This window comes from Apodemus sylvaticus, chromosome 3 (assembly GCF_947179515.1).
Source record: "Apodemus sylvaticus chromosome 3, mApoSyl1.1, whole genome shotgun sequence".
NCBI classification, from domain to species: domain Eukaryota; kingdom Metazoa; phylum Chordata; class Mammalia; order Rodentia; family Muridae; genus Apodemus; species Apodemus sylvaticus.
In genome coordinates, this window is record NC_067474.1 from 145,787,159 (window position 1) to 145,812,314 (window position 25,156).

At 45.5% G+C, this 25,156-nt stretch overlaps 1 protein-coding gene and 1 non-coding gene across 4 annotated transcripts in view; both read right to left on the reverse strand.

The window, feature by feature from the left end:
* Nucleotides 1-13,693, reverse strand: part of Gmeb1 (glucocorticoid modulatory element binding protein 1) — a 36,875-nt gene extending 23,182 nt beyond the window's left edge. The window contains exons 1-2 of one of the 3 annotated variants that reach the window (XM_052177567.1): nt 13,612-13,693; nt 4,205-4,362 (exon numbers count right to left, since the gene is read on the reverse strand). In XM_052177567.1, the coding sequence (XP_052033527.1) occupies nt 4,205-4,332 (128 nt within the window). In that variant the 5' untranslated portion in view covers nt 4,333-4,362; nt 13,612-13,693. Of the gene's footprint in view, nt 1-4,204; nt 4,363-6,879; nt 7,306-13,611 lie in introns of those variants that run through there. The other 2 variants (XM_052177569.1, XM_052177570.1) reach the window with 2 other exon arrangements.
* A 9,618-nt stretch (nt 13,694-23,311) lies between these two features.
* On the reverse strand, nt 23,312-23,445 carry LOC127681905 (U11 spliceosomal RNA). Its single transcript, XR_007977247.1, has one exon. It is a non-coding gene; the product is annotated as a U11 spliceosomal RNA (small nuclear RNA).
* Nucleotides 23,446-25,156: the final 1,711 nt, after the last annotated feature.

Genomic DNA, 25,156 nt, shown 5'->3' on the forward strand with positions numbered 1-25,156 from the left:
CGCACGCCTGTAATCCTAGCACTCTGGGAGACAGAGGCAGGTGGATTTCTGAGTTTGAGGCCAGCCTGGTCTACAGAGTGAGTTCCAGGACAGTCTGGGCTACACAGAGAAACCGTCTTGAAAAACAAAAAACAAAACAAAACAAACAAAAAACAAACAAACAAAAACAACAACAAAAAAAGGAATGAGCCGGAGATAAGAAAGCAGTGTTGAAAATAAAATATGAAAACTACTGAACGTGAAGGCATGCGGGCGGTGGTGGCACACTCCTGTAATCCCAGCACTCTGGGAGGCAGAGGCAGGTGGATTTCTGAGTTCGAAGCCAGCCTGGACTACAGAGAAAAAAACCAAATCCAAAAACAAAACAAAACAAAAAACAAAAAAGAACGCAAAGGCAGGGGCTGGAGAGATGATGGCTCAGAGGTTAAGAGCACTGACTGTTCTTCCAGAGGTACTGAGTTCAATTCCCAGCAACCATATGGTGGCTCACAGCCATCTGTAATGGGGTCTGACATCCTCTTCTGGTGTGTCTGAGGACAGCTATAAATGTACTCATACATAAAATAAGTAAATAAATCTTCTAAAAAAAAAGATGGGGATAACAGTTGTGCCCCCCCTCCCCCCTCCCAAAAAAAGAAAGCTAAGGCAGGAGAACTGCATCAAGTTTGAGGCCAGCCCGAGTTACACAGTAAGATCAAGTATCAGAAGAATGATATATGTAGCTAGAAAGCTGGCTCAGGAGTTGAAAGCACTGACCATTCTTCCAAAGAACCTGGGTTTTTGACTTACTGTACTTTACTTTGTTTTTCTGAGATACAGCTTCACGACATAGATCTGGTGGTCACTCACCATGTCACATATGTCTCACTATATCCTGGAACTCACTATGTAGACCAGGCTGGGCTTGAACTCACAGACTGCCTCTAAGAGCTCCTGAGTGCTGGCGCTAAATGCATTTATCATCATGCCCAGCTAACAACTTGTGTTTAATTGCCAGCATCTAAATACTGGTTAAGAACCATCTCTAATACTGTGAACACTGCACATATGTGGTACTCAAACATACATGCTGCCAAAAGACTCATACACATCAAAAACTAACAAAGATCAGTAACATCATCAAAATAAAAACAAACTACTCATTATGGATTATTATGAACTTAAAATGTCTGGAAAGTCAAGAATGGTGACAGAACCTTGGTCCCTTCATTTCCTCTAAGATCTCTAAAAATGTTATAAAAGAGATTTATTTGAAAAATTAATAACCAATTTAAAATTGCTAGCAATGCTAGAGATGTAAATCTGGCCTCTGCATACTGGGAAGTGTTACATCACTGAGGGATCGGTCTGCCCAGCCTCTGTAGCTACTGGGTCGTTCTCACTGGGTTTGGGTGCGTTTGTTTTGAGACTGGATTTCATGCCGTTCAGACTACGGCTGAGCACAGCCTTGAGTACTAGAATCACAGGCTTGCTCCTCCGTGCCCCACTTATCCATATTAAGCATCCTCCCCCCTTCCCCTCCCCCCTTTCCCCCTTTCCTTCTCTCTCTTCTTCCCCCCCACCTCTTAGGAAGTAAGGAAGTACATGCTGAATATACTTTCTATTATGGAAAACTCTGGGAATTATCATTTGCAATGACAGAAGTGTGAACTCAGAGCTCAGAGCCTTGCCCATGTCAGGCAACTGCTTAACCCTGAGATAGACCCCAGCCCTTCCCTAGAATTAGCAAAAGGCTTCTAAATATTTTACTGTAAATGGAGGAAACAAAGGTTAAGTTTAGGCCTATTTTAAAGTCAACCTAGTAATATAAAAGTATCACCTCAGACACTGCCAGCATCTCTGTGTACCCATGGGAAGGTGTGTCAGCCTGCCTGTGTGCCTAGTGCATTCCTGCAAACGTGTACATAATAAATACCTGGGAAAGTACAAATACAAGTCAAGTTTACTACTGTGTGTCTGTAATTCCAAGTCTAGGGAAGCTGAGACAGGAGGATTTCTAGTTTGAGGTTGGCTATGCCCTGTAGTGAGTTCAAGGACAGCTTGAGATCCTACTTTCAAGAAGAACACTGTGTTGCAGAGTTGGCTCGAAGGTAAAAACACTGCCTGTTTCCAGAGGACCCACCATGGCTGTTGGCTCAAACTAAATGTAACTCCAGCTTTAGGATCTGATGCCCTCTTCTGGTTTCCACGTGCACCTACATGCGTGTGAACATTCCCATGCAATGATACACTCAAAAATTTAAAAAGTAGGACTGGAGAGATGGCTCAGCAGATAAGAACACTGACTGCTCTTCCAGAGGTCCTGAGTTCAATTCTCAGCAACCACATGGGTGTCTCAAACTATCTGTAATAAGATCTGATGCCCTCTTCTGGTATGTCTGAATCTGAATACAGTGTACTTACATATAATAAATAAATCTTTTTAAAAAAAAAGGTATCAAACTCTTCTGATGGCTTCCTTTGCCCATAGCCTCAGCTCCAGAACCAGCTTACTCGGCCTGGTGGTCGCCTTGACATAAGTCCCTTTTCCTTTCTTTTTTTCTTTTCTGGTCCAGTTACTCCTTAGCTTTTGTTTGTTCCATTTTTGTGATTTTTAAAAATCAATTTACTTTTATGGGTGAATACCTATATGCATGTATACGCACCACAAACATACTGTGTCCACTGCTATGAGAATGCTAAGAGTGGAATCAGGGTCCCCTTCAAAAGCAGTCAGCCATTTCGCCAGCCTGTGTGTGTGTGTGTGTGTGTGTGTGTGTGTGTGTGTGTTTGTGTAAAAAATACATATATATGTGTGTACGTGTGTTGTGTGTGTGTTGTATATTTGTTTTGTTTTTCCAGACAGTTTCTCTGTGTAGCCTTGACTGTATAGCTAGCTCTATAGACCAGGCTACCCCTGAACTCACAGGCCTGCCTCTGCCTTCTGATGCTGGAATTAAAAGTGTGTGCCACCACCTGGCCTAATTATATATAACGCGCGCGCGCGCGTGTGTGTGTGTGTGTATGTGTGTGTGTGTGTGTGTGTGTGTGTATGTATGTATGTACGAATTTCTAAGACAGGGTTTCTCTGTGTAGCCCTGGCTGCCCTGGAACTCACTCTGTAGAGCAGGCTGGCTTTCTGCCTCCCAGGTATGGGGACTAAAGGCGTGTGCCATAACCACTAGGCTTTTTTTTTTTTTCACCCTTTAAGGTTAGGCACGACAGCACCACAATCTATCATCTCAACACTGAAAAGGCTAAGGGAGAAGGACAGTGAACTTGAGTCCAATCTAGGCTACATAACAGACCTTGTCTCAAAAAAATAAAGAAAAGAAAAAGAAAGAAAGAAGAGAAGACAGATAGACAGACTGACAGACAGACCACTACCATCAACTTGCCCACTCCAGGGTTTTTCTGTGTAGCCCTGACTGTTCTGGAACTTGCTCTGTAGACCAGGCTGGCCTCTAATTCAAGAGATCCACCTGCCTCTGCCTTCCAAGTGCGGGGATCAAAGAAGTGTGCAACCACCACCCAGCCCACAGAAAGGTTCCTTAAATGTTATCTTTAGGGCTAGAGCATAGCTCAGGGACAGATTATCTGTGCAGCAGAAGAGAAGTTCCAGGTGTGACCCTGGACATCACAAAGGCATTTTAGTAACTTTCCTTTCTAACAGATCGAGATCCACTCAGCCCTTCTTCCTCTTCACTATGTAAGGGACTCCATACTTAGATCCAGGCACTTTTAGCTTTTGGTTTTTACAACTAGATTGCAAGCTTCGTGCTGGTGAGGACCTTGTATTCTGTCTCCTCTAACACCTTCATAGTGCATCTTTATGGTGATGGGGGTGAACTGATATTTTTCATAGACTGAGCTTGATAATGCGCCTATCCACGAGTGTTAGAGCTTATAGTAGAAATATTTTTGGATATGCCTTTCTGAGTCAACATCACATTTGAGAACTATGCACGGGGGCCTGTGCTAAACAGTGTGGACAGAGATGAGGGAGCCTGTGACTCACCCTCAGAGAGCTCCCACTGTAAGACAGAAGGACACCAGGCAAAGCTCTATGATGACAGAAGGAGCACCTATGACTGAGAAGAAAACCCATCCAGCTTTAACTGAAGCAAATGTTCATGCCGACCAAACCACTGTACAGCTCTGATTTCCCATCCTTTAAAGCTCCCAATAACAACCGTCTGGAAGATCCGCATCTCCAGCCACTCACCCTTGCTGCACAGGCTGTAACTGCAGGATCACCTGAGTTTTAGTGTCTTCTGGGTTTTCGCCTTCATTTCCTTCAGTGGGAACCACAACCACATCTCCCACTGGGACGCTCACTTCCGCATTGGCCATCTTTCACATGAAGTCAGCTAGCTGGGACTGCTGCGGGGAACCAGAAGCATGAGTAACTTCATCTTGAAAGAGAGAGCTTCAGGAGGAGCACAAGATAAGGAACAGCTCAGACTGCCCACAAACCGTCCTCTGCGAGGGATGAGGACTGAGAGCTGGCAGGGACACCCGGGCTCTTAGCATGTCTTCATAGACATATGACTCGGCAGCTCCTCTCACCTCACTGAGCATCTCCTCTCAAGTTTAGAGAAATTGAACGGGTAGCCTGGGATTGCTGGCACTGGGCAGGATCACATCAGCATGGAAATTAGCAACACTAGAATGTAAGGTTTTTGTTTGGGGTTTTTTTTTGGTTTTGTTTTTTGAGACAGGGTCTCACTATGTAATGCTGTCTGACCTGGAAGTCAATATGTAGACCAGGTTGGCCTCAAACTCAAAGATGAGTCTGCCTTTGTCTCCTGAATTCTGGGATCAAAGAACTTTGCTCTTTCTTTTGGTTTTGAAAAGGGACTCTCAATACGCATGCCAGGCTGGCTCCATATTGTTGATCCTTCCTCCTCTCCCTCCCAAGTGCTGGAACTGCAAGCATGTACCTGGCTGTTTTTTTCTATGGATCATGTTACAGCATAGACTAGTTCCATCCCAAAGCGTGACCCCTGGAAGGTAGGAATCATGCCTACTTTGAGTGCAAGCAGCCATCACATATCAAGTATGTGATATTACTTATAGTGCTCTATCATTAACAAACACGCAGTAAATATCCAAATTTAGGTATATAGCTGTTAATAAATGCTAACTTCGCTGGCGGTAGTGGCGCACACCTGTAATCCCAGCACTCTGGGAGGCAGAGGCAGGCAAATTTCTGAGTTCGAGGCCAGCCCAATCTACAGAGTGAGTTCCAGAATAGCCAGGGCTACACAGAGAAACCCTGTCTCAAAAATACCAAAAAAAAAAAAAAGCTGACTTCACTGTCTTAAAAACCTATCTCTTGGCGGGGTGGTGGTGGCACACGCCTGTAATCCCAGCACTCTGGAAGGCAGAGGCAGGCGGATTTCCGAGTTTGAGGCCAGCCTGGTTTACAGAGTGAGTTCCAGGACAGCCAGGGCTATACAGAGAAACCCTGTCTCAAAAAAAAAAAAAAAAAAAAAAAAATCCAAAAAACCAAAAAAAAAAAAAAAACCAAAAAACCTATCTCTTTATTTCCATCTCTCTTTCCTTGACGTGGCTTCTCTGTGTAGCCCTAGCTGTTCTATAACTCAGATTGTAGATGAGGCTAGCCTCAAACTCAAGAGATCCTACAACTCACATTAGAGGCATGAGCCACCATGTGGCCAAGAACTTTCTTTTTCTTTTTTTTTTTTTAATTATTTTTATTTTATGTGCATGGTGTTTTGCCTGCATGAATGTCTGTGAGGGTGTCAAACCTGATCCTCTAGAAAAGCATTCAGTGCTCTTAACCACTAAGCCATCTTTCTAGTCCAGAATTTTTCTTTTTGAGGCAAAGTCTCAAACTCAAAGCAATCTTTCTGCCTCAGCTTCAATGTGCTGGAATTACAGGGTTTAAATCGCCAAGCTTGGCTCTAAAAACTTTGTGTGTGTGTGTGTGTTTTTTTTAAGAGATGGAGTCTCGAACAGTCCAGGCGGACTTGGAACTTTCTCTGTAGCTAAGGGTGACTTTGAACTCCTGATCTTCCTGCTGCTACTGGGAGTGCTGGGACTAAGGTGTGTACCTCCATATGGGTCACCAGGACATATCAGTTGTTCAGAGTAATGCAGATGACGTTGTCTGACAGCTCCTTGCAGAGCTACTGAAGACAGCACCGCCAAGTACCATGTGCTCCTTCAGGCTGAAGTACTGACCCAACCTTTGGGTTTTTTTTGTTTGTTTGTTTGTTTGTTTTTGGAGGCAGGATTTCTCTGTGTAACCCTGGCTGTCCTGGAACTCACTCTGAGACCAGGCTGGCCTCGAACTCAGAAATCCGCCTGCCTCTGCCTCCCAGAGTGCTGGAATTACAGGCGTGCGCCACCACCGCCCGGCCACCATTGGGGTTTTTTTAAATTCTTGTTTGTATGTTTGTGCATATGCCAAGACGCCCTTTAGAGGTCAGAGGACAACCTTCCGAGAGTCAGTTCTCTCCTCCCACCACGGATTCAGGCTTGCAATGGCACGCACTTTCACCTACTGCTCCATTTGCTGTCTCCACTGTCCCAACCTTTAGGAAAACTCAGAGGGTCTCAGGATATTCTGCAGCTGTTAGACTTCAGAGCTCAGGAAATTTTTTTTCAGTGCTGGAACCCAAATTAGAGCCTTGTGCATGGTGGGTAAAACAGTGAGTAGTCCTCTACACTACAGTTAAAAGCGAAGGGGCCAGGTGCTGTCACTCATACTGAGGCTGAATCAGGAAGACTATGAAACATTTGAATACAGCCTGAGATACATAAATTGGAGGCCAGCCTGTCTTTAAAAAAAGAGGAGGAAAAGGAGGAGGAGGAAGGAGGGAGGGGACTGTGGTTGGTAGAGAGTACAAGAAAACACACTGAATTTACTACCTCAGTATATGTGGGTGTGAGAAGGCGAGCAGGAGACAGCCATGTTGATCGTGGATTCAAACTGGAATGTGTAACTGGCAGCCAGAGACCCAAGTCACTCCTCAGCTCTGTCAGCCTTGTTTGCACACACTTAACATGTCGCTCAAAGTGGACCTCACTGGCCTCAGAACCCGCCAGTCTATCTACAGCACTCATCTCCAACCCCGTCGGCCACCTGTTCTACTTCGCACACACACTGATGTGTTTCCGGCGCCGACCTCCCATTCTCTGAGGTCCAGCACACTGCAAAGCTCGCTCCTCCATGAACCCACCATCCCTGCCCTTTCTTTTCAGAATTTCCCCCAAATGTGACCTGTTACTATCTCCTGCTGCCCAGTTACCTGTGTAGACCTTGATAGCCATAGCTGACCTGAGCCTTCTTGTTGATTTGTTTTGCTTCTTCTGGGCATCGTGGCCATGCACATTAGCTCTTTGTTCCTTTCCTTTCCTTTTTTCTTTTTTTAAGATTTTATTTATTATATGTATGTGAGTACACTGTAGCTGTCTTCAGACACACCAGAAGAGGGCACTAGATCCCATTATAGATGGTTGTGAGCCACCATGTGGTTGCTGGGATTTGAACTCAGGACCTTTGGAAGGCCAGTCAGTGCTCTTAACTACTGAGCCATCTCTCCAGCCCCCCTTTTTTTAGTTCTTTGAAAGTTTTTTTGTGTAGCCCTGGCTGTACTATAAGTCACTCTGTAAACAGAACTCAAAAGATCCACCTGCTTCTGCCACCCAAGTGCTGGAATTAAAGATGTACACCACAACCCAGCTTGTTCTTGGTTTTTCAAGACAAAAGTATTGCTATGTAGCTCAGGCTAGCCTCAAAAGTCTGCCTCATCAGGCTCAGAACTTAAGCAGTTTTACTGAAACACTCTTGTGTCCCCATCTTTCTCCTCAGCTTTTGACAATGATAGATAATGTGGATTCACTTTGTCATGCATATGTGACCTGGTCAAATTCCTTTATATCTGGATTCTAATTCCTTTCAGTTTTTTGTTTGATTTTTAACAGATTCTACATCTCTGTATTTATTGGCCTCTACTATATAAAACTGAACCATATTCTCTTAAACCTGCTCCTAGAATTCCTGTTTCCCTAAGTGTGTAAGCCTCCACCCATTTTCAAAAGGAGGGAACTCAGGAATTATTTTTGTCTCCTCTTTCTAAATCCAATCAACCACAAAACCCTATCCAGTCTCGTGTGTGTGTGTGTGTGTGTGTGTGTGTGTGTGTGTGTGTGTGTGTTCCTCCCATTCTCCATCTGTGCTATCAACACTCCATCTATCTGGGATGTCACACTGCCACCTGGGTTTTTCCATCTATTTCTCTATATGCTAACCTTTAGTCTTGAATTCCTCTAATTCATTCCCCCAACATAACCATGTGATCCTACCAAAGGCCGTGCCTTAATATGCACCCCTGCTGCTGTGAGAATCAAGTTTAAGAGCTTTACTGTGGCCTACAGCCTTGCTAATCAGCCCTCTTCTCAAAGCTGGCAGGTCAGCTCCTGCCACTGTTTCCCAGCTTTCAAACAGGTCACATTTCCTGGACTGACCCTCTGACCTTGCTTTCTGCCCCAAGGATTGTCCTTCCCTTCCTTCAGGCTAGTCTCTGTTAACCCTTTGGAGATATCGGAATCACGTGTTCAGTGCAAAGGCCTTCCAGTGACTTCCTTCACTAGGTCAGAGCTCGTGCTCCCTTCCCATCATGCTTTTCTTTCCTCCTTGGGTGAGGGGGTAGGTGCAGGCCGGGATCCTCCTGCCACAGCCTCCAGAGTCATTCAACTATAGGCTTACTAATTTTGGGGTGGCCTTGAAAACCCCTGACACTGAGCATGATCCTGAATTCCTGATCCTCCCCCTTTCACTTCCCAGATGCTGGATTACAGATGTGTGTCACTGTGCCCAGTTTTACAACACAATGTAAAAAGAAGCCCTCAGAGGCTTTGTCTAAAATAGAAGCATCTTAAGTCTGAGGTAGGGGCTGGAGAGGTGTATCGTCAGGTAAGAGTCCTTGTTAATCTTTTAGAGGTCCCGGGTTGGGTTCCCAACACCCAGATGGGCTCACAGTCCACTCAATTCCAGTCCCAGGGGCTTGATACCCTCTTCTGACTTCCCTAGGCACAAATGTGGTACACATACACATATTTAGGTAAAATTCATGTGCATAAAAAAAAATAACCTTTTGCTTTGTCTTGTTTTTTGAGATGGGGAGGATGTAGATCTGATTAGTCTGAAACTCACTAAACCAGGTTGGCCTCAAACAAGAAAGTAAATCTTATTTTTCTTCAAGATAGGGTTTCTCTATGTAGTCTTGGCTGTTGTCCTGGGACTCAGGCTGGCCTTGAGCTCACAGAGATTCACCTGCCTCTGCCTCCCAATACTGGGATTAAGGGTGTGTGCCACCAGGCCCAGATAAGAAAATTATTTTAAAAAAAAAATCAAATAATACTTGAAGTACAAATTTGACTCCCAAGCCAAGATTTATTCCATCAAAAAAGCAACAGAATTTTAATCTTGAAAGATTGTAGGGAGACAGGAAGATGGGACAAGGTCTTGTTATTTAATAGCTTCCTGGCTTAGGACTCATTCATTATACAACCCAAGCTAACCTCAATCTTGTAAGAATCCTACTGCCTTTGAGTATTGGGACTATATGTGTTGAGTCAAAGAGTGTTTTCAGGTACACAGGGTTTCTCTGGTAGCTCACTCTGTAGATCAGGCTGGTCTAGAACTCAGAGATCCACTTGCCTCTGCCTCCTGAGGGCTGGAATTAAAGACAGGTGCCATCACCACCCAGCTCTAACTTTATTGTTTGTTTATTTGTTTTAATAAATAGCTCAGATAAATTACTGGGTCACAGAAGAATTAGCTTCTAATTTCAACCTTCTTCCCAGTAAGGCTGAGTTCCTGTGGACATCTTGAATAAGGAGAGTGGCTAAGTTAACACCCTCCACAGAATTTGTACTTTATTCCTTCCAGACCTCAGAACCCACAAGGAATGTTCTGGCTTTTAACCATTGAGACTAAGAATCATCTAGAGCATGTTTTTAGTGACAGAGAAGAGTCCACTCCAACAAGACAACTCGTAATTCTTAGTAAAATGAAGTCTAGGTTCAACATTATTATCTTGAATACCACATTTCGAGTGCGTAACCCCAAGCCAACAGCAGACTACATTGCTAACTGCTGGGTCATCTCTTTTTTTTTTTCCCCAAAGATTTATTATTATATGTAAGTACTCTTTAGGATGTATGAAAACAAAACTGCCCCTTGTTTACAACAACACAAACTCCAGAGGTGAGACGAGGGAGCTGATCCCACGGGTTCTTCACAGAGGAGGCCTTGCAATATCCCCCGTGAGATCACACCACTGTGTGCTCTGTAATTCTATGAGAACATACAAAAACATGATATAATTTTAATAAAATTTAGTCAATTGTGTGGCAAGAAGTATTGCAGGGGCAGTACAGCTCAGGGCCCAGGCTCGGCAGGAGGTCAACCTTTAGCACAAGAGAGCTGGTCTGTGGCAGGCTTTGTAGTCCTTGCTTAGTTTTGGGCTGGTCTCAAACTCTCTGTGGCTGAGGTGACCTTGTGCTATTGAGTCTCCAGCTTCTACCTACCAAGCCCAGGAACTGCAGGCAAGAACCTCCACATTTAGTTACTTGGGGTATTGAGACAAAAGTCTCACTAGGTAGTCCAGGCTGGGTATGAATTTTCAATCCTCCTGCTCAGTCTACAGAGAGCTGGGATTACAGGCACGTGCTAATGGCCATTGCTCTGCAATTATTTTCAGGACTAAAAAAAAAAAAAAAAAAAGGCCTTGTGGTCACCTGAGTTATAACTCTAGACCTTACCCAGGTAAAGGTAAAAGGAGAAAACCAACTCCACAGAATCCTCCTGCCTCCACCCACCTGCACACCATGGCACAGGTACTCCCTCCCAATGCATACAGTATTATAAACTTAAAAATATTTAATAAAGTGGAGGCTGGTTAGATGGCTCAGCAGTTAAGAGCCCTGATCGCTCTTCTGGAGGTCATGAGTTCGATTCCCAGCAACCACATGGTGGTTCACAACCATCTGTAATGAGAAACAAACAAAAAAAAACAAAACAAAACAAAACAAAAAAAATCTATGGGCCAAGAGCGAGCAGGGCCTGAACAAGAGGAAGAAAGATAAAGGGGAAAAAACCCACAATATTCAAGAAGGTATATGGTGGGAATATCTCAACTCTCTCAACTCTGGCTCCCAAAATACCAAAAAACAAACAAACAAGTTGTTACAAATGCTACTGCATAGCAGGAAGCCAGGCGTAGCATAGTGGCAAGCTGGGGGTAGAAGCAGAAGGGTTAGGGATTCAAGGTCATCTTCAGTTACATAAGAAGGCTGAGGCTACATGAAACCTTGTTTTAAAAAAGGGAGGGTGGAGCAGGGGTGGCCTGGCAAGATGGCTCAGGAGGTAAAGACAGGTCATTGTTGACAAGCATGAAAACCTGAGTTTGATCTGAAGGACACACAGTGGAAGGAGAGAATCCAATCCTGTGTTGTCCTCTGACCTCCACATGTACACCACCGCAGGCAGACAGACACACAGACACATACAGTCACAGGAACATATACACTTTTGTTGTTGTTTTGAGGCATGGGTTCACTATATAATCCTGGCTATCATGTAACCTACATAAGCCTCAAACTCAGCTATCTGCCTGCTTCTGCCTTACAAATGAGTGAGGACAGGATTAAAGGCATGTGCCACTGTGCCAGGTAATAAATCTAATTTAGAAATCTCAGCCCAGGAGAGGCAGAAGCAGAAAGATATGCAAGTGTAAAGTCGGTCTGGTCTACATAGCAAGTTCCAGTCAAACCAGAGCTACAAAGAAAGATGCCAAGAAAGGAAAAAAAGAAAGAAAAGCGAGCACTTGTTTGGTGTAATGACCTCCCACCCACATGCAAGCACCTGGGCATCTGAGACAAGACTACCATAAATCCGAGGCCAGCCCGGGGCTACAGAGTGAACTCTAAGCTAGCATGGGAAAGATAGTGAGCCCCAGTGTCAAATAACTAACGCACAGAACAGCCTGGCATGTTCAGGAGGCAGGAGCAGGTGAATCTCTTGAGTTCGAGGCCACCATGGTCTACAGGATTTCAGGGCAGCCAGGACTACAGAGATACCCTGTCTCAAATTCCTAAACAATTCGAGGCCAGCATCATCTGAAGACTGAGTTCCAGAACAGCCAGAGCCACACAGAGAAACCCTGTCTCAAATAAATAACCAAAACCAACAACAAAACCAAGTCTCCAAGTTGCAACTTTATTACTTAAGCACAAAACTCACTAAGACCACCCCTTTCTTATGCACTTCGTTGTTGAGCCAAAGTGAACTAAGATATAACCAACCCAAAGTCATTCCAGAGAACCATTCTGCAGGAAGTATCCAGAGGAAATGACGTTATATATAAATCACAGATTGGAGACTTCTATATAGGTTTTCGGAGGAATCATGAGATATGTTTTCAAAAGTCACCCGTCTAGAGTGTAAGAAATCAAAACAGGGCCCAAACTAACCCAACGATGCTCAAATGCACCTAATCAATGAACTTGACTAAGTATAAATAAAAAACAAGTTATTATAGGGTTGAAACATTAGAAGCGATAGGCCCAAGCTCTTATGAAAACGTTCCATAATACTAAGGAAAGGGGGCTGGGCAGATGGGAAGAGTGTGCAGATGTGGAGAAAACCCCTACTTCCTGGTTCTTCTAGACACGGTAACAGGTCCCACTTGGAGAGTTCAGGGTTTCCCTGCAACTTGGACAGCCAGGTCAAGACCCTCGGATAAGATTCTGCCCACACTACTCTTGCCTCTCAAATAGAGGACACCTGGCCAATTCCCCTGTCATTTCGGAAAGCAAGTGGTACCTTCTTCCTAGCAAGTATTTTCGAAATCACTACCCCTCATAACCTTAGGTTTCCCTCCTTTCCCGAAGCAGAAAACCACCCGGCTCTCCCTCCACCTGGCCACCGGCGGCACTCCACTCTGAATCCCTCGGGTGGACCCTTCTCCTTCCTACTGCCCTTCATCGTGGGAAGGACGCTCCTTCCTCTCCTAGCCCTTCAAAGGACCTGCCTCCTTCTCCCCAGGTCCGATGGCCCAGGCCTCTTCCCTCGGGCGAAGGCTAGACCCTACTTCCTACACTCGGCACCCCACCCCCACCCCAGCACGCTGCCCTCTCCCCCACCGCATGACCCAGGCCTGACCCAGCTCCACCGCATAAGGCCCGACCTCCCAGACCCCGTATCTGGGGGGGGGCTCCCCTGGCCCCTCCGCGAGGACTTCCGGGCCCCTCGGTCCGGGGGCGCCGAGCCTCTCCCCCACCCCCGCCCAGTACGGGGTTCGCAGGGCCCGGATCCTAGGCCCGGCCGGCCACGCTGGGGGCGGCCCGGCTGCTCGGGCGGACCCAGCGGCAGCGTCCCCCCACCCCCCCCGCGGCGCCGCGACGTCCGCTCGCTCCCCGGCGGCGGCGGCGGCACGCACAGGGCGTGGGGAGGCGCCCGCGGAGGCAGCAGCCCCCCGCCCCCTGCGCGCCCGCCCGCCCTCGCCGGCCGCCGCGCGGCCCCCGCGCCCGCCCCCCCCCCGCCCCCAGCCCTCGCCGCGCCCGCGCCGCGCGCCCACCCCTCCCCCTCCTCACCGTCTCCGTCGGGCGGGCGGGCGGCGAGCAGCCAGGGCGGGCGGGCGACGGAGCATGCGCACAAGCCGCCACGGCTGCCGCCGCCACCGCCGCCGCCAAGCCGGGCTCCAGCACTTCCGGCCGCCGGCGCGGGCGAGCTGGCGCCTTAAAGGGGACGCGTCCTTATTGCGGGCCGCGCGGAAGATACACACCTCAGCCAAGCGATTTGGGGAGCCCGAGAGCTAGGCCTTCGGCCCTTGAAAGGCTGTGTTGGAGAAGTCGCTGGACACCCCAGGGACTGAATAAGGTTTAGATACAAAGATCAACTCACCTTGACTCTGGTGGAGGGCTAGGACTTTTCTTTCCCCAAATCCTCTTTTTTGACGCTTACAATTTATCAGGGTTTCAGGTTAACAATGTGGAATCAAAAGATGTGGCTGAGCATAGCTAGTAACCCCTTCCTGCATCCAAACCATGGGTCTTTGCGCAGGTTTTCCTGCTTGTGTGGGTTCTGGGTTCAAGTTTGAACTTCCTTGGAACGGGCACAACCGTGCAGTGACTTGACAACTCTAAGCCACCTATTTCCCAAAAGGTATATGTCGCTCATATACAATGAAATGATACTTGAAAAGTTTTGGGGGCCGGGAATAGTAATTGACAAGCTTTAAGGCAATGTGGTCAGGCCTTGGGGAAGATACTTGTGATTTATAAATTCCTCACTGCAATCTTACTCTTTCATTCTCATCTTAAAAGGTTAAACAGCAACATCGGCACGTGGTGGTGGTACTCGCTTTTAATTTCAGCAGAATTCCTGTCTAGTCTGACCTACATAGTGGGTTCGAGGTTAGCCAAGGCTACATAGTGAGACCTTGTCTCAGAAAAAGCAAGCCAAAAGTAGAGATGAGGGGGGGGTGAGGAGGAAAGTAGGTCAGTAGGTAGAACACATGCAGAAGACTGGGAAGAATTATTTCCCCATCTTGCATCCTATATACATTGTATCTGTCTTCTTTGCTTCCAAAGGGCAGGTTGTGGGATGTGTGTGTGTGTGTGTGTGTGTGTGTGTGTGTAGAGATGGCACCTTGAGTACAGGCACCTGACCACCTGAGTTCCATCACTCTAACCTACATAGTGGGAGAGGCCAGGCGGTGGTAGCGCACGCCTGTAATCCCAGCACTCTGGGTGGCAGAGGCAGGCTGATTTCTGAGTTTGAGGCCAGCCTGGTCTACAGAGTGAGTTCCAGAACAGCCAGGGCTATAACAGAGAACCCCTGTTTCCAAAAAAACCAAATCCAAAAAAAAAACAAAAAAGGGCTGGAGAGATGGCTCAGCGGTTAAGAGCACTGACTGCTCTTCCAAAGGTCCTGAGTTCAAATCCCAGCAACCACATGGTGGCTCACAACCATCCGTAATGAGATCTGACGCCCTCTTCTGAAGTGTCTGAAGACAGCTATTGTGTACTTACGTATAATAATAAACCTTTAAAAAAAAAGGAAAAAAGAAAAAAAAACAAAAATGGAGAACCAACACACACACTAAATGTAATTTTTTAAAAAGATTTATTTATTTATTATATGTGAGTACACTATAACTGTCTTCAGACACCAGAAGAAAGCATCAGATGTCTTTTCTCTTTTCAGATGGTTGCGAGCCACCATGTGGGTGCTAGGATTTGAACTCATGACCTTTTGGAAGAACAGTCAGTGCTCTTACCCACTGAGCCATCTCTCCAGCCCCCTAAATGTGATTTTTAATGTGTGTGTGTGTGTGTGTGTGTGTTTTGGTTTTTTGGATTTGGTTTTTTCGAGACAGGGTTTCTCTGTATAGCCCTGGCTGTCCTGGAACTCACTCTGTAGACCAGGCTGGCCTCCAACTCAGAAATCCGCCTTCCTCTGCCTCCCAGAGTGCTGGGATTACAGGCGTGCGCCACCACCGCCCTGCTGTGTGTGTGTGTTTTAACAGCGTTTTTTATTTGGGATGGTTGGGATGGATGGGCAAGCAGTAAAAGAATCATTGGGGGCTGGAGAGATGGTTCAGCAATTAAGGTGTGTACTGTTCTTGCTAAGGACCTGAGTTGGGTCCCCAGCACTCAGGTGGGCTGGCTCGTGATTACCTGTAACTCTTATCTCTAGGGGATCCTAATCCTGTTCTGGCCTCCGGTGATACCACATTCACATGAACAAACACACATATATAGTTATAAGTAAGAAATAAGATCTTAAGTCCCCTCCTCCAAAGACAGGAATCATGCAGCAGAACTAAATGTGTAGTGGTGTGTGTGTGTGTGTGTCTGTGTGTGTGTGAGAGAGAGAGAGAGAGCTGGAACTCCAGAGTTGGTGTTTGTGTTGGCAGCCAACATGGCCAAGTCACAGTTCCCTTAGCCCTGCTGTCTTCACCTATAATACAGTTGGTTGTCCCACTCAACGGTGTCACCAGGCCCAATAAGAAGACTCTGTACTATGTGAAATCTGTGTGTTTGTGAGACCAGCACTACAGTGGATGATGGCCTTGAACTCCTGCTCCTCCTGCCTCTGCTTCCCAAGTGTTAGATTACAGACATCACCACCACGCCCGGTTCTGAGGTGCTGGGGGTGAAACCCAGGCTTTGTAAATGCTAGCCAAGCATTACTACCAATCCAGCTATATTGTCAGCCCCTAGTTTATTGTTTGTTTATCTTTAAGATTGATTTTGTATCTGGGATATTTGATCTGTCATATAGAGAGACACACGATCATCAAAGCCAAAAGCAGGTGGGGTCATCCAGAAAGAAGGAGCATACAGAGATAGGATGGAGGCCAGGTGCCCAGGCTTAGAGAATCCCAAGCCTAAAGGAGCCCTCGGTGGTCTGCCTGAGCGGCTGGAGAGATTGGGTCCCTGGGCAGAGGAAGAAAGGAATTCTACAGAACAGACTGGATGTTCCTAAGAGGAGATGGTGCCAGCAACATCAGATGCAAAAAAACTCTGGAGGGGGCTGGAGAGATGGCTCAGCAGTTAAGAGCACCTTCTGTTCTTCAGAAGGTCCTGAGTTCAAATCCCAGCAACCACATGGTGGCTCATCAACCATCCTTAATGAGATCTGACGCCTTCCTCTGGTATGTCTGAGGACAGCAACAGTATACCCACATACGTGAAATAAATTCATCTTAAAAAATAGTAACAGGGCTGGAGAGATGGCTCAGCGGGTAAGAGCACCGACTGCTCTTCCAAAGGTCATGAGTTCAAATCCCAGCATCCACATGGTGGCTCACAACCATCCGTAAAGAGATCTGACACCCTATTCTGGTGTCTGAAAACAACTACAGTGTACTTATATATAATAAATAAATAAATATTTAAAAAAAAACTTAAAAAAAAAACAGTAACAACGGGCTGGAGAGATGGCTCAGCGGGTAAGAGCACTGACTGCCCTTCCAAAGGTCATGAGTTCAAATCCCAGCATCCACATGGTGGCTCATAACCATCCATAAAGAGATATGACACCCTCTTCTGGCATCTGAAGACAGCTACAGTGTACTTACATATAATAAATAAATATTTTTTAAAAAGGATTTATTTGATAGGTTTAAAAAAAAAAAAACCAGTAACAACAAAAACTCTGGAGGGAGCAGCCACTGGGTACAGCAGCTGAGAACTGACCCTGCTGGGGTGGAATCCTCCCTGAGGCTGGGGACTAAATGGAGCTTGGGTGTGGTGGGACAGGACACTGAGGAGTAGCAACTGTAATTGCATTTCTTTATGCTGTTGCTGGAATGAAGGGAACAACAAAACCAGGTAATAAGATGACGGCTGGCTTTCAGAGGAAAGTGGTGTGAAAGGCCCCCACCCCCACTTAATCACTCCTCCTGTAACCAGATGCTCACAAAGGGTGGAAAAACGCAGAATGTATTTCTATTTATAACTGACAAATTTCCAGCCAATATTTTTCTATTAATTTTCCTCCTTTACCTTCATGATTTATTATACATACACAATTCTGAGTTATACATTTTTTTTTTAGTTCACTAAATGATGTTTCTTAGAAATTGAAGAGGTGGGGCTGGAGAGATGGCTCAGCGGTTAAGAGCACTGACTGCTCTTCCAAAGGTCCTGAATTCAAATCCCAGTAACCACATGATGGCTCACAACCATCCATAATGAGATCTGATGCACTTTTCTGGTGTCTGAAGACAGCTACAGTATACTTACATATAACAATAAATAAATCTTTGGTTTGGAACAAGCAGACATCCTGAGTTCAGTTCCCAGCAACCGCATGATGGCTCACAACTATCTGTATAGCTACAGTGTATTCATATACATAAAATAAGTAAATCTTTAAAAAAAAAAAAGAAATTGAAGAGGTTTTAGTATATTTGGGCTTTGATTTGGTTTTGGGATGCTGGGATCAAACCCAGTGTTTGGTGCAAAGAATGTACTTCACAGCCAGGTGGTGTGGTTAAGCCCTGGAGAGGCAGAGGCAGGCAGATTTCTCTGAGTTCAAGGCCATTCTGGGCTACATCATCGCAAGTTCTAGAATAGCCAAGGCTACATAGAGAAACCCTGTCTCTTGGGAAAGCAAAAAAGTAAAAAAACAAAAAACAAAAGCAAAGGAAAGAAAAAGAAAGTTGCTTGGATCCAGCCTGGTAGCCCAGCTCCTGCAACTCCTGGTACTGGGGAGAGGCATACAGATCCCAAGTTCAAGGTCAGCCTGAGTTACACAGCGTGTTGTCCAGCATGTGTGATGTGCTAGATTCTTTGTCTAGGATCCCAAACCAAACACATAACAGGGTGTAGAGATGCCGGATGCCAGGTCTGGTTTTGTCCCATGCTTCGTCATTCTGGGGTTAGCTGATTTCCATTAGGAGAGGATTCTGTTTGTTTTAATGAAAAAGGAAGTTGGCCAATGGAGTAGACAGCTGTTCTGAAGGGCTGTCTACTGGGGAGGTGCCATGGTGCATGCACATACCAGGGTGGCCTATCCAGGTGGCAGGCAGTAGCTTTGGAGGGAAGATTGAGACTTGAATGTTTTTGGTTTTTTTTTTTTTTTTTTTTTTGGTTTTTTCAAGACAGGGTTTCTCTGTGTAGCCCTGGCTGTCCTGGAACTCACTCTGTAGACCAGGCTGGCCTCGAACTCAGAAATCCACTTGCCTCTGCCTCCCAAGTGCTGGGATTAAAGGCATGCGCCACCACTGCCCAGCGAGACTTGAATGTTTTAACTGCATCTATCTGATTTTTGTTTTGATGTAAGATCTTCTGCAGCCCCTATAAATACATTTGAAATGCCTCTATAATCCCACAAACAGAGTTATGAATTTGAGACTAGACTGGGCTACACAGTGAGGGGTGTTTTTGTGGTTTTTTTTTAAGATTTATTTATTTTATGTATATGAGTACATTGTGGCTATACTGATAGTTGTGAGCCATCTTGTGGTTGCTGAGAACTTGAATTTGGGACTTCCGCTTACTCTGATTGGCTCTCTGCTAGATTCAGCCTAAAGATTTATTTATTATATCTAAGTACACTGTAGCTGTCTTCGGACCTACCAAAAGAGGGCATCAGATCTCTTTACAGATGGTAGTGAGCCACCATGTGGTTGCTGGGATTTGAACTCAGGATCTTCAGAAGAGCAGTCATCTCTCCAGCCCCTGTTTTTGTTTTTTAGTTTTAGTGTATTGGTGTTTTGTGTACATATTAGTCTAGGTGAGGGTGTTAGATCTCTCAGAACTTGGATTACAGACAGTTGTTAGCTGCCGTATAGATGCTAGGAATAGAACCCAGGATCTCTGGAAGAACAATCAGTGCTCCTAACCACTGAGTCATTTGCCTACCCTATGTATTAGTCAGGGTTCTCTAGAGTCACAGAACGTATGGGTAGTCTCTATATAGTTAGGGAATGTGTCGATGACTTACAGTCTGTAATACAACTCCCTAGCAATGGTCAGCAGCAGCTGTGGATAGAAGTCCAAGGATATAGCAGTTGCTCAGCCCCACGAGGTAAGCAGGCAAGGAAGAGTGAATGAGTCTACCTTCTTCCAAGGTCCTTAAATAGTTCTCCAGCAGAGGATGTGGCCCAGATTAAAAGCGTGTCCCACCCCACCAGATGACCTTGAACTAGGAGGTCTCTTTGGAATCTTCCGGAATTCATAGCCACTATGCTTCAAGATCTCCATGCCAAGATCCAGGTCAGAAACTTGTATCTCTGAGCCTCCAGATTAGGATCATAGGTGAGCCTTCCAATTCTGGATTGTAGTTCCTTCCAGACATAGTCAAGTTGACAACCAGGAATAGCCACTACACCCTACATAGTGAGTTCTATCTAATCCAGTCTGTGAGATGTTGTTTCAAGGAGCAAAAAACTAAACAAAACAAAAACCCATCCCTCTTTTCTGACCTTGGTCCTGATCTCCCCGCGGCTGTGTAACAGCCAGAGGCTCCCGGCTCTCCATCACTGCTTTAAGGATTCGGTCTGCTAACACCCTGCAGGTCCTTAGGACCAAACCTGAGCTACCTTTCAGTCCTGGATCTGACCTCTTCTTGACTTGCTTTCTTTGTCCCTCTGCTGCCTCACCATGCCCCACCCCCATTTACCACTGAACTAGTCCCTCAGCCCCACACTGACCCTCTCATCCCAAAACAGGTATTCTGCTTTTGTAGGTAAGCAGCTTCTCCGCTTGAGACACTGTTCCAGATCTTCATCTGCCTCTTTCCCAGACCTGAGAAGCCTTTCCTGTCCTCACTGTTCTCAGGGATACTCTCTTCCACATCTCTTAATGTTCTTACCCATTGTAATGGCTATTCCTGGTTGTCAACTTGACTATATCTAGAAAAAACTACAATGCAGAATTGGAAGGCTCACGTGTGATCCTGATCTCAAGGCTGGGAGATACAAGTTTCTGACCTGGATCTTGCCATGGAGATCTTGAGGCATAGTGGCTATGAATCCCAGGAGACTAAGGTAAGGAGATCTCTGAGTTCTAAGACATCTGGGACAAAGCAAGTCCCAGATCCATGTGTGGTGGTACATACCTTTATTCTGGGCCACACCTTCTTCTGGGAGACCTAGAAGTTGTGACTCTAGAGAACCCTGACTAATACACACCCAACAGGGCTTCCTGGGCTGGCTCCCCTGCATTCTCCCTCCACAATTCATACTTTCTCTGTGAAGGCTAAGACAGGTTATATTGGTCTCAGAGGGCTCCCTGGTGCACAGAACTCTCAAAATAATCTGTTGCTTAAGAACTACTGCACTCTCTGTTCCTCCCTCCCCACCCCTACATCTTGTTCCTCCCTTCTGTATCATCCACACTCTGAGAAACCAGAATCTAGTAGCAGATGGGATGTGAATCAGAAAAGAAGGCAGAATTAGAAAGAGAGGAAGCCCTGCCAACTGATGGAAAAAAAAAAAAAAAAAAAAAACAAAAAACAAAAAACTGAGACTAATGTAGACGAAGACAGGTTAGTCACTGACTTGGCCACCTCAGCTCCATCTGAGGTGTCAGCATCAAAGGGAAAAGCTGACTTCTGGCTTCGGAGGAAGGGGAAGAGTCGAGTCCTGCTGGCACTGTTCTTAGGTGTCTCTGTCTCAACCTCAGCATCCCTAGGTAGAAATAGGAGATGGAGCCGGGCAGCGGTGGTGTCGCACTCCTTTAATCCTAGCACTCAGGAGGCAGAAGCAGAAGGATTTCTGAGTTCAAGGCCAGCCTGGTCTACAGAGTGAGTTCCAGGACAGCCAAGGCTGAACAGATACACAGAGAAAAATCCTATCTCAGAAAAACAAAACAAGGCAAAACAAAAAAAGTGCCATCACACCTAGACTGTATTAAACAATGATTTATTTACCTTTAATTTATGTGTGTTTGTCTACTCTCATGTATACATACTTCATTTGTACCTAGCATCAAGGAAACCAGAGGAGGTGGGAGTGTTGGGTACTGGGAACAGAACAGGTGCTCATAACCATGGAGCCATCTCTCCGGCCACCACATCCTTTTCTAAAGCTAACAGAAGCTGGGCAAAGTAGCACACCAGCACTTTGGAGTGTATATATATGTACATATATATACATACTTACATAAATACATATACTGTATATGTATCCATAGATATGAGTAGTTATTTCAAAGATTTTTAATTATATTGACTTATTGGAGGGGTGCAACATGGATAGCAGGAATATGAAGGTCAGAAGACAAGTGGCAGGGTTCATCCTCTCCTTCCACCATTTGGGTTCTGAGAATCTAACTCCTCATGAACTCACACACATATCGCATACACACATAAACAAAAATAAATCAGCCAGGTGGTGGTGGTGCACTCCTTTAATCCCAGCACTTGGGAGGCAGAGGCAAGGCTATTTCTGAGTTTGAGGCCAGCCTGGTCTACAGAGTGAGTTCCAGGACAGCCAGGGCTACACAGAGAAACCCAGTCTGGGAGGGGGGGGGAATATATATATATATATATATAAATCTAAACACTCATAAGGAAGATAACTGAGTTTAAGGCCAGGCTTGGTCTATGAAGAGAGAAAAGGGAGTCATGATGATAATATAGTGAGACCCTGTCTCAAAAATAAACAAAACAAAAAAAATTTAAAGGGATATGGAAATATGACATATGCACACCAAAATATGTAACTCCGGACATCAAGTTGTTTTAAATACACATACTCCATATAAAATGTATATCGAAGCAGGAAATGTCACAGTCAAGTTTTACATGATCCCCTTACTCTTACAGGAACACATTTCAAAGTGGGATATTCCTTTTGCCTGCATAATACAATGAAACCCTCAGTTTTCTAACCTGTTGAGCAGAGCCATTCCCACTCCTCTTAGGAAGAGGATGCAGGGCTAGAGAGATGGCTCATTGGTTAAGAGCACTGGCTACTCTTTCAGAGTCCCAAATTCTATCCCAGGCACCGACAGGGTGGCTCATTACCAATCTTCAACTGTCCTTTTTTTTTTTTTTTTTTTAAGGTTTATTTTTGTATGTGAGTACACTGTTGCTATCTTCAGACACACTAGAAGAAGGGCATTGGATCTCATTACAGATGGTTATGAGCCACCATGTGGTTGCTGGGAATTGAACTCTGGACCTCTAAGAGCAGTCGGTGCTCTTAGCCACTGAGCCATCTCTCCAGCCCAATCTTCAACTGTTAATCCCGGTAAAACCAATGCCCAGGCACACAAGCAAATAAAACAAAAATAATTTAAATGAAAATAAGTTGCTGACAGCCAGGGCTATACAGAGAAACCCTGTCTCAAAAAAGGAAAAGAAAATAAATTGCTAACTAGCTAGAGAGCGGTGAAGAGCACTTGGCTACTCTTCCAGAAGTCCAGAGCTCAGTTCCAGCACCCTTTAACCACAGAACACAATGAAATGTAAACTCCAGTTCCAGATAATCCCATGGGGTTTTTTTTGTTTGTTTGTTTGTTTTTGTTTTTTTTTTTTGTCCATTCACAAGTAAACAAAAGAGCCAGTTACACACTTTTAAGAACAAAACCAATTGCCCAATAGAGTTCTCCACTTACTATCACAAGTGACAGGTGTTATAACATTGGCTCCTAATTACAATGTTAATAAAACTTCAAGAGTAAGAAACCAGGTAAGTAATACTAGGTTACAAGCCAAATAGTTTCTTACATGTGCCCCTAAGAAAATACATGAGCTTCAGTAGCCAATCATTGCTCTCAAATATGAGTAAAAAGCAAAACCATAGTGGTAAATCTTCATCTTAACATTAGCACGGGCGCCGGGACCAACGATCACCAGCAGCCCAGGTACCAAAAAATTATGCTTCCGAAATCTCTTGATGTCGATTCCGCACGCAGAGCAATCGAGTTGCCCTGCGTGTGCCACTCACGACAGAAGCCCTTTTTGCCTGAATGGTACCAGGGACACAGAGGCATTGTCGGCTCACCCATCTTACAGTAAAGGTGAAAATAAAGTCTGACCAACGTTCAAATGTATATTGTCGAAGCTAAGAAGCGAACGGTAGATTCCTCGTAGGCTGAGAAAAAGCCTTCACAAAGAGAACTGTTGTCTGAATTTTTATATAGAAGTAAAGGAAATTCCGTAAATCAATATGCAAATCAGAGCAATGCTTGCCGGGAAGGGGAAGGCTCTGGCCCGCGCGGAGGAAAGGTAGGTGGCGCTGGTGCCAAACAGCTGCTCCCAGCTAGTGTTGGGATGTTGGGTTCTAGGTGTCTTTAGCTAACTTACTGGGGTTACAAGGAGCCCCAACCTGTCAAAATTGAAAATGTGTAATCTAGTGCCACTCGTAGCCTCCAACGTGGACGTTGTGTTCTGTCATATGGGTGCTAGGAACTGAATTCAGGTCTTCTGACAGGGACGCACAGGAGACTGTGACTGTAAAAGCAAAAATAGAATAAAGGTATCATCAAACACTTAGATTCTAGGTGATGGGGAGGGGTTAAAAAAAAGCTGACACACACACACACAAAAAAAAAAGCTGACACGTGCCCAGTGCTCATATAGCGGGACGAATTATTCTGTATTTCAATGAAATCAGATACAGTTTTTAAAAATAAGTCGGGTGTGATGTCTCACGCCTGTAATTCCTGCACTCAGGAGACTGACGCAGGAGCATTACAGCGGGTTAAAGGTTCCAAGCCAGCGTGGGCTACATGACACCTCACTTCAACAAAAACCAAGCCAGCGGACTGAGTATAATCGCTCATGTAATCCTACACGGGAGGCTATGGCAGGATGACTGGGACTTCAGGTCAGCCTGGGCTTCTTGAGGAACCTGTATCAAAAGACAAAATGTACCCCAGAAAAGAATGATAGATTTTCATTTACTTATTTCTGAGACAGGGTGTTGTGTGTGACTTAGGCCCTCAGTCAAGCGATCACCATCTTGGGGTGTTCGACCCAACCTACTTGCAAAGGATCATCCCAATTTGTTGACTGTTTATGCTCCCCTCAAAGAGGTGAGTGGGGCGGTTAGACAACTCACTGTAGCTGCTGGCAGCTACAAGTATCCATCCAACTGCTCTAGAAGGAACAACCTATCACATGTGATTATTAATTGTATGTGGTGTCCTAGAAAGCTTATAGCATGTAAATCAAGTAACACTAGGGGAGGCGGCTCTGTCCATCCATGCTAAGGATCATCATCCATGCTAAAAATGCTTTTTAAGAGTCGGGTGCTGGTGGTGGCGGCGGCAGCGGAGGCGACAGCACACACCTTTAATCCCAGCACTTGGGAGGCAGAGGCAGGCGGATTCCTGAGTTGGAGGCCAGCCTGGTCTACAGAGTTCCAGGACAGCCAGGGCTACACAGAGAAACCCTGTCTCAAAAAAAAAAAAAAAAAAAAAAAAAAAAAAAAGCATGTGTACAAACATTTGGATACTTTTTGAAACAAATAAACAAAATAGACAGTTGGGCATTACACTTTAATAATGTATGGAGTTGCCGGCCCTTTGTAACGTGGGAGCTACAAAAGAAAGGAGATACATAGACAGGAAGAGGTGTAGCTGGGGCAGTGGTGGTGCATGCTTGTAATCCCAGCACTCTGGGAGGCAGAGGCAGGCGAATTTATGAGTTAGAAGCCTGGGGGGGGGGCAA